The sequence below is a fragment of the Denticeps clupeoides genome, unplaced genomic scaffold, assembly GCF_900700375.1.
Source record: "Denticeps clupeoides unplaced genomic scaffold, fDenClu1.1, whole genome shotgun sequence".
Classification (NCBI taxonomy): Eukaryota; Metazoa; Chordata; class Actinopteri; order Clupeiformes; family Denticipitidae; genus Denticeps; species Denticeps clupeoides.
The window spans coordinates 285800-295228 of NW_021630058.1; the positions used below are offsets into that span (position 1 = coordinate 285800).

The following is a 9429-nucleotide window of genomic DNA, read 5'->3' on the forward strand; positions in this document are numbered from 1 at the left end:
TGTGTGTGTGTGTGTGTATGTGCGTGAGTGTGTGTGTGTATGTGCGTGAGTGTGTGTGTGTGTGTGTGGTATATGAGCGTGTGTGTGAGGTGTGAGTGTGTGTGTGTGTGTGTGTATGTGCGTGAGTGTGTGTGTGTGTATATGAGCGTATGTGAGTGTGTGTGTGTGTGTGTGTGTGTGTGCGTGTGTATATGTACGTGAGTGTGTGTGTGTGTGTATATGAGCGTATGTGAGTGTGTGTGTGTATTTGTGCGTGAGTGTGTATATGAGCGTATGTGAGTGTGTGTGTGTGTGTATATGTGCGTGAGTGTGTATATGTGTGTGAGTGTGTGTGTGCGTGTGTGTGCGCTCACGCGTGGCGCTCGGGTTTCAGGAGGAGAAGGACCAGCAGTGGAGGCGGGCGATGGATTACCTGTGCGCCGTCACCGAGCTGAACTACATGACGCAGATCGTCATCATGCTGTACGAGGACAACAACAAGGCGAGTGTCCCTGCCTGTCACGCGCTCTTCCGAGGTTGCGAATGTCACTGAAAGTCGGGGTGACTGACTGACTGCAGGACCCGGCGTCTGAGGAGCGTTTCCACGTGGAGCTGCACTTCAGCCCGGGAGTGAAGGTGAGCGAGGAGGAGAGCGCGCCGCTGGGCTTCGGCTTCAGACCCGCCTCCAGCGAGGTAAACACGCCCACCGCCGCTGCCCGCCGGCCCGTCCCACGCCTCGCCCGCGTCTCAAACCTTCACGTCGCTCTCGCCCAGAATGAACAGAAACAGACCGATCCTGGCAGCCTGGAGAACCTGTCTCAGGACGAGCCTGACCGCGCCCTTCCCCTCTCCGAGCCAATCAGCATGCAGAGACGATCCCCGCTCATCCGCAACAGGAAGACTGGCTCGATGGAGGTAAATGCTGAGCATCTCTCACACCCACACAGCCTGGAGACATTTACATTTACAGCATTTACCAGACGCCCTGATCCAGAGCGAATTACAGTCAGTAGTGACAGGGACAGTCCCCCCCCTGGAGACACTCAGGGTTCAGTGTCCTGCTCAGGATCACAATGGTAGGCTACTAGGCTTCTAGCATCACCAGGGTGGTAGTAGCCTAGCGGGTAACACACTCGCCTATGAACCACAAGACTCAGAAAACCACACTTACTACCATCGTGTCCCTGAGCAGGACACTTAACCCTGAGTGTCTCCAGGGGGGGACTGTCCCTGTAACTACTGACTGTAAGACGCTCTGGATAAGGACGTCTGGTAAACGCTGTAAGTGTAATGGGGCGGGTCTGGCTGTCCCTGCAGGTGCTGTCAGAGACGTCCACTTCTAAAGTAGGCAGCTACCGTCTCTTCTCGTCCTGCTCTCGCCAGAGTCCGGAGATGAAGCAGAGTGGCCTGGGTGGGTAAAACACACACACACACACACACACACACACACAGAGAGACGCAGACTTTTACAGATGCACAGATGGCTTTTCTCTGCTGTAGGGGAAATATTTTGCTTTAAACTGGTGCCTTTTAACAATTTATTAAGCATGGGCACAGGACTAATAAACTTACTGTAAAATAACTGGAGCATGCAGCGTTCGTCTTGCTTCTCCTCGTAGTTCAGGAGTAAAGACTGACATGGCGTTCTGATTTTACTGTCCAGATGTGAAGGGACGTCCATGCATGTGCATTGCATCGTTTAAATAGCCGCGTAATCCTGTAATGTTGAATACGGCGAGGCCCGTGCGGAGGGTGAAAGATCAGCGTTCTGCGTAACTGCATGTTGTGTGTGTGTGCGTGTGTGTGCGTGTTGAGACTAACCGCCCACCTTAACCCCCACAGGCTCTCAGTGTGCGGGTCTCTTCAGCACCACCGTGCTGGGGGGCTCGTCTAGCGCCCCCAACCTGCAGGACTACGCCCGCACACACCGCAAAAAATTATCCTACGGCAGCTTGTCCTATAAAGACGGTACGTCCCGCATCATCCTCATGCTCACGCGCCGCCCGGACACGCATGTTAATTATAATCTTAGGATCACTGCCAGTCAAATATTGTGGATCCTTCGGTTTGTCTCGGCGGGGGGGGGGGCAACTTTATAAGAGATTTATTTGATCTGTCATGCACCAGAAATAGACTCTTCACACGTTCATATCTGTGTTTTCATTTTCAGTTTGTGTGTGTGTGTGTGTGTGTGTGTGTGTGTCCTCCATTTAGCTCTATAAATATATTATCCTGAACGTTCTGCCGGTGAGAATCTGATTGTCAGGGCAGCGGAGGCCTAGCGGGTAAGGAAGCGGACCCGTAATCGGAAGGTTGCCGGTTCGAGTCCCCCCCCACACACACACTGCTCCCCAGGCACCTTTCAGGGGTGGTAGTAGCCTAGCGTGTAACACACTCGCCTATGAACCAGAAGACCCAGGTTCAAATCACACTTACTACCATCGTGTCCCTGAGCAAGAGTGTCTCCAGGGGGGGACTGTCCCTGTAAATACTGACTGTAAGTCGCTCTGGATAAGGGCGTCTGGTAAATGCTGTAAATGTAAATGACAATCTCTTCACTTTCACATCACTTCAGATGTTTGCTAGATTGGTATGTAAAATAAATCATTTATTCCCCATTTGATGGAGGGAAATGAAGTTACCCTCCCATGCAGACCATTCTGTGTAGAAACACACCAGCCAGACCCGTGCGAGAAGAACTCTACGCACTTTAGATAAAGCCGGGGGCTGAAAGGTGAGAGGTCGCCCGCAGTGTAAAGCAGGTGCAGCAGTGGCCGCTTGTTCTGGATTGTTCTCTGTGGTCCCGCTCCAGTTCCTCTGCTGCCCAGCAGGTGTCACTGTCAGTCTGTGGAGACGTGGGCACTGCGGCTGCCATTTTCTCTCTCCTGTCGGCGCTTGTGTGACGAGCCCATCGTGCCTCATCTGTCTGGTCATGAACCGTTCTGCAGCTCCGGGACCGGATCTGTGCATCCTGCATCTGTGTGTTTGTCTGTCTGTGCCCTGGACGTGTGAGGATAAGAGGATTTTTATGACCCGTTTAAAGATTTAAATGCCATCTGTTGCGGGGGGTGTGGCCAGATTTCGCTCCATGAACCCTCATCTCTGGACGCCGGCCCTTTAAGAATGGATTTGGTCTAAATTTAGTCTTGAATGTCATCTCCCAGAATCCTTCAACTTGTGGTCTAGTTTCAGAGGATTGAAGGTCGGAGGTGAGGCTGCGAGTGTGTGTGTGTGTGTGTGTGTGGGCGTGTCTGCCTCCATCTTCTCACGCCGTGTTTCCCGTTGCGAGACCCCCATCAGCCCAGCGTGCCCCCGCCCCCCTCTCTGACCATGGTAACACCAGTCACCTGTTTTTATCTCCTCAGAGTTGTTGTGTGCGCCGGCGGTAAAGCGATTTTCTGTGTCGTTTGCAAAGCATCCGACTAATGGTACGTCTGCTTCTTCTTCAAGTTTTACTCCCACTCCTCCACCCTCCCTCTGTCCTGCATGTCAGTGGTACGATCACGGCGTTCGGCTTTTCTTTACTGATCTCCATCCGTTGTTGGGTTTTTTTTTTTTTTTTTTAAGTTCCTCCACTTCTCTGGTGTGTCCCCTCCTCCACCTGCATTCTGTCTGATTCTTCTCTGGTTCCGTCACCTCACTCACCGTAAAGTGGATGTGCACACGACGCTCTGTGTTGGACGGGGTGCGAGTTGAGGACGAAGCTCTTCTTCAGTGTTGGTAGTGAGCAGGCAGCAGCTCTTGCGTGGTGTTTGGCCTTTATCCTCTGGAAGTGCATTGTGGGTTATATTCCACAGTAAATGGCCTTGGCCTTGTCCCTCAGAGGCTGGACAAGTGACAATCTGAATTTGTTTCGTATAATTTACTCGTGAAAAGATAATTATCCATGCTTGTTAACTGGTTGGCCACTATTGACCTTGGAATTTGACATTAAACCGGCTTTGGACTTTAACTCTTTGAATTGAACGTTGAATTTCCCACGATAGTGTTATTTTTTTTTTATTTGTAGCTGCACTAATGCAGCAGCTGAAGGGGTGTTAACACGCTGCCACAATTCCCCCGGAGGGCGCGGACCGGTCCGAACGCTGGGTGACCTGACCCGACCTGAGATGTACGAGTGCCAGACTGAGAGGGAAAGGTGTAAAACTCTGGAGAATAGTGTACAAAAACCCTCTCTCTACACACAAAAGCGCTGTATTAAAACCTGCCGTTACCTGGCAGAAAGGGGCGTGGCACAATAGAGGTTAAAAGATGAGCAGTTTCTAATTTATTAACCCCAGTAGATTAGTATTTCAGTTACATGTGAAGATTTTATGTAAAAAAAGGTACCAAAATGAAAAGGAGGAGGAAAGGAAGAGAAAAGCCATGAGCAGAATAGGTAAACAGAAAAGACTCAGGTACTGATGGGAAAATTCCCCTCAGCTCCCGATGGAAAAGAAGTTGGAAGTCCACAGGACACAAGAGAAATTCCTTTTATACATTTGACACCCAGGAAGCTGCTACAGACCAATCAGAATGTGTCGTTTCTGTCTTGTCACGCCCCCGATGTCTCCCGTCTGGGGAAGACCGAGAGAGCGGGGCATCTCACACCTTTTGAAGGCCGCCAAATGCCGGAATGCCGTTTGACAAAGACATGGAGAACAAAGAGGTGATTGCCTCTCCACAAGACAAAAGGTGCAGCAGTATCGTGGTCCTGCAGAATGTCCCATCTTCCAAAGGCGTCCCTCACCGCATCTCTCTCGCGATAATTAAAACGCGTCACCTCGCGACGGTGGCCGAGAATTGCAAATCAAATCAGCATTTCGTTAAGAAATTAACGTTCAACTAAACTAATCTAGCTCACAGAAATCACAGAAAGACTCCTTTACAAGCAACGAATCACATGGAATGGATCGGTACTATAGACTGGAACTTCGTTCCGGACCCCGCCCGTCTTCTCGATTCTTCTCCTTCACGTTCGGCGCGTCACAATGCGTGTCTGGCGTGGACTTTACCCACTAATCGTGCTTCGCTGTGTCAAAGTGGAAGAGGCTGAGATCTCTGGTTTGGAGCTTGCTGAAGATACGGTGTTCCGCTTTGACAAGTGTGACAGTACTAGATTAACCTGTATTTTCCCTGTAACTCGATTAACTATAACTAATTTAACTAATTAACTAGCCGCAGTGTCCTAGTTCACCGGGAAGAATGGTGGAAGTCCACAGGACACAGAGAAGGTTCCCCCCAGAGAAGGTTGCTGAACCTGCATTCTGAAGTGTGAGGGTGGTGGAGGGTGTGGTTTTTTGGTGGCATTGTCAATGCTGGATGAAATGGCCCTAGTTCAGTGTATCTCAGTCCTGCTGGTTGCTCTACTCTGACATTCTCTGGTTTGGAGTTTGGTGTCAGAGAATGTAAACCAGAGCAGACCAGCCTGAAGCACCATGCACAGCCTAGTAGAAACCTGGAGGTCCTAGGAATCCTAGGAAATGTCTGGGGACAGAATGAAATGAGATTTGAATGATCACACCAACCTGCTCAGCATTGTGAAGAACCAGACTGGTATGATCCTGGTAGGTTGTCCTGGCACTGGTTCCTCCAGGAGCAGGCCTGAGAAACACTCTGATCCACCCTTCATTTCCTCCACCTTTCTCCTGCACAATATCAGGAGGTGGAGAGGAGCAGTTAGAAGGAACTCAAGCTCTTGGGTGGGACGTTTAAATGTGTGATGATTGATTGTTCTGTTGGACAGAGCTGTTTTGCTCCTCTTCTTCCCTCTCCTCTTCTCTCCATGGTCCTTTCTTCTCCTCTCTCAGAACCTCTGGAGGAAGACCAGGTGGCCAAGTTGTTGCGGCGGTTCTCCACTGAGCCCCCCATGGTCTGGCCCTTCTGCTTGGACGCTGGTCTGGCCCACCACCTGCACCAGTGCTCCTACCACCTCCGCCTGTTCCGCAACTGGCTGATCTCTGGCCAGCACCCTGTAGAGTTCTTCTACGGTTAGCTGCTCGCAGCCTGCCTGTGACTGAGATGCTGCTGCTGATGCTGATGCAGATGCTGATGCTGCTGCTTCTGTGTGTTTCCTGTTTGATGGCGTGTCTGTGGCCTGATTGTCCTCGCCGAGGCGGGCGATGGCGTTCGCTGCATGCTGGAGGTGCTGCAGCAGGTGACCAGTACGGGGGTACGAAGGTGGTGCGAAGTGGAGGGGAAGCTTCGTCCACTTGTTGTCCGGATGAATGGTAGTGTCGCTGAAGACCAGATGAGGTTCCGTTCCGGACGGTCCTTGTTCTGCGCCTGTGGGGTCTCCTTCATGGTGTCAGGGGGTGTGACTGGGTGTGAGCCGCCACGCTGAAATGATCCTGCCTGGTGTGTGTGTGTGTGTGTGTGTGGTGGGTGCATGTGTATGCATGTGTGCCTGTATCCATGTATGTGTCCATTCTTTTGTGGTTGTGTGTGTGTGTGTGTGTGTGTGTGTGTGTGTGCACTAAACGCACTAAACTGTTTGCTTGTTTGAGCATGAACGTCTCTGACTGTGTGTGTGTGTGTGTGTTGTACAGGGTTTGAAGGCTGCTCCATGGTGCCCTCTATCTACCCCCTGGAGACGCTGCACAACTCGCTCTCTCTGAAGCAGGTGGACGAGTTTCTCACTGCTGTGTGTGAGACTGCAGGAGACTCACACACACGAAGTTCCAGAGGTACGTACACACGCACACACACACACACGCGCACACACACCATAACCATCAACCGTGCCATCGCAGCCTCTTCTCTCTCCTCAGCTCTGTCGGCCATGTTTGATGGACAGAACCAGCCGTGTATGGACTCTTACATCCCCCAGCGCATGCTGTCCTCCTCGGTGTCCTTACGCCACCGTTCCGACAGGCCTCCCTGGTGTGAGTCCACTTCACAAGTCATAAAGTGAAGTGATTGTCACATGTGATACACAGCAGCACAGCACACGGTGCACTCAGTGAAATTTGTCCTCTGCATTTAACCATCACCCTGAGTGAGCAGTGGGCACCATGACAGGCGCCCGGGGAGCAGTGTGTGGGGACGGTGCTTTGCTCAGTGGCACCTTGGCAACCTTCTGATTACGGGGCCGCTTCCTTAACCGATAGGCCACCACTGCCCGTTACACGTCTACACGTTAATTAGACCATTAATCAGCCAGTTATTACATTTAAATATGAAAATTAAGCTCAGATCTAGATCTAAGATTTTAAATCCTGGCTAAGCTAAATAAACCGCCATAAAAAGCCTTTATCAGCGCAGCATATATTTTTTTTCTAATCAAGGTAAAAAAATTTAGCATAAATTGTTGCAGTAAAAGATTCTGTAGTTTGTAGTGTGTTTGCTTGGATTATTTCTGGACCGCTTTGGTCTGAAATAATTCTGCATCTGGCAACAGCGCTCACGTTGCAATGCTCTGTGGGTAGCGACGTTGTCACTGTGTGGTTGGATGACTTTTATATCTGAAGTGTGAACCTAAGTTTAATTCTAAATCATCTTCTTCCTATATATATATATATATATCTCTCTCTCTCTCTCTCTCTCTCTCTCTCTCTCTCTCTGAAAGTATGAAATTATCTGAAGTTAATAAAGTGGGGCAAGCCTCTGTAATAAGGAATTCAGCAGGTCCTCGCTCGACCCGGCGTGGCCCTTATGTACAATATTAATAGGTGCATCCTACAATGAGCATTCCCATTCAAACATCATCTCCAATAAAGGGGCCTTCACTTCTCATGCATACAGAAGAAATGTCACTGTTTTCTGGTTACGAATGGCCATAAATTATCTTGAGCTACGTAACCATCATCTTTTTAATTAGGAATAAGGTCCCTCCAACTGTCCTACATTTTATCTTCTTTAGTAATTCGGCCTTGGTGGACCCTGGGACGCCTCGCTGTCTTCATGGCTGCATGTTTGTGTGTTGCAGATAGCAGCGGGCCGTCCAGCACGGTCTCGAGCGCAGGCCCCTCCTCCCCCACCACGGCCGACACCTCCCCCCGTTTCAGCTTCAGCGAGAAGAACCCCCTCACTCCACAGAGCAGCGAGGAAGCCCATCCCGCCAGCCTACCCGCCGGGCACGCCGTGGGTGGACACCAGACCTCGGCAGGCAGCTCCAGTCCACTCGCAGAAGTCCAGAGCCCGGCGTCAGCTCACGAGGAGCAGCTCCACACCCTGGAATGTGAGGGGGCCAGAGAGGATCCGGAGAATGGCGGTGAGGAGCCACCTAGTGGCGTCCGAGGTGAAGAAACGCAAGAAGAACCATCAAACCCGGAGATACCTCTAGGTGACGTCCTATTGGAAAAGCCTCCGATTGAGGAGGGGTGTGGTCCAGACCTGGTCAGCCCACCGTTCCCCGACCTGGGCGTGGCCAGGGTGCAGGGCGGTGCCCTTCCAGTCCTGCTGGAGCTCCAGGAGAGCAGCTCAGAGGCCGGGTCCACCTCCCAGACACCCCCCTCCCCTGATGGGCCTCCAGATTTCTTCCACACCCAGGAACAGGGGGACTTGTGGGGGACCCACCCAGGCACCCCACTGGAGGCCGGAGCTCCACACACGTCAGAGCCCTGATGGCACGTGGATGGAGGAAGTGTCATGAAGAGATCAGACCTTCCCTCCTCACTCGCAGCCCGGCCCATTCTCTCGCACTTTACGTCCAGCACCATTTGTGATGAACATGCAGGTCAGAAGAAGTTCTTTCATGGAGCTGCTCAGTCCAAAGCCTCAGTTGCCTGCAAGCGTCTTGGTCGGATGGAAGGCTGCTCCTGCGTGTCCCCTTCTGGACGAGCTGCATGGACCACTGAAGCCTGGACCCCGCCCTGCTTCTGCCAAACGGGCGCAGCGACCGCACGTGTTTCGCTGCTCGCGTCTTTATTTATTTTTTTATGTTCAACGCAGGGTTCAAGCTGACCTTTCACCTTTTTAATCTGCCTTAACCACGAGTTCTGCTTTTAATGCCCCGCCCCGCCCGAGATTACCCAGACCAGTCTTTACAAAACGTGTTGTACATTCATACGTCCGTATAGTTACTCGGAGAACATGAAGTGTTATTTAATGTGGTAGAACATGCCGCTGCTGCTGGACTGTAGGAACCTGTGGACCCAGAATTACTGTAAACCGCCTTTTTAGTCCATTTCCATCACGGCCCTGGTTTAAAATGGCCGAAGATTCACTTTGACGTCGCGATCGGAATGACTTGAGCTGTTTATTGGCAATAATCAGCAACGTGTGGAGGTTTTAATTTCTAATAAGTTCCTTCACTTTTACACGTTAAATGAGAAGGAGCTCTTCCACAGACGTCCACATCACCTGCTCTCTCTCGTAATATGTTCGTATTCATCAGCAGATGGTTTGAGTAAAACTGGCTGTTTGTGTAACTGGAGTCGTGGTCTTTTCCTTCCATCGTGGGCAGAGGAACATGAGGACGTCCGCGGAGGAGGACGACCGGTCCCTGAAATAACAAGACGCACCCCGGGG

The 9429-nt window shown here is 51.2% G+C and overlaps 1 protein-coding gene across 9 annotated transcripts in view; it reads left to right on the forward strand.

The window, feature by feature from the left end:
- ppip5k1a (diphosphoinositol pentakisphosphate kinase 1a) overlaps positions 1-9329 on the forward strand; it is a 25157-nt gene extending 15828 nt beyond the window's left edge. For 2 of the 9 annotated variants that reach the window (XM_028968029.1, XM_028968035.1), the window contains 10 exons: positions 374-481; positions 559-672; positions 754-894; positions 1297-1390; positions 1822-1947; positions 3345-3407; positions 5769-5948; positions 6507-6644; positions 6729-6842; positions 7886-9329. In XM_028968029.1, coding sequence (XP_028823862.1) covers positions 374-481; positions 559-672; positions 754-894; positions 1297-1390; positions 1822-1947; positions 3345-3407; positions 5769-5948; positions 6507-6644; positions 6729-6842; positions 7886-8523 — 1716 coding nt within the window. In that variant the 3' untranslated portion in view covers positions 8524-9329. Of the gene's footprint in view, positions 1-373; positions 482-558; positions 895-1296; positions 1391-1821; positions 1948-3344; positions 3408-5768; positions 5949-6506; positions 6645-6728; positions 6843-7885 lie in introns of all 9 variants that reach the window. The other 7 variants (XM_028968027.1, XM_028968026.1, XM_028968032.1 and 4 more) reach the window with 6 other exon arrangements.
- Positions 9330-9429: the final 100 nt, after the last annotated feature.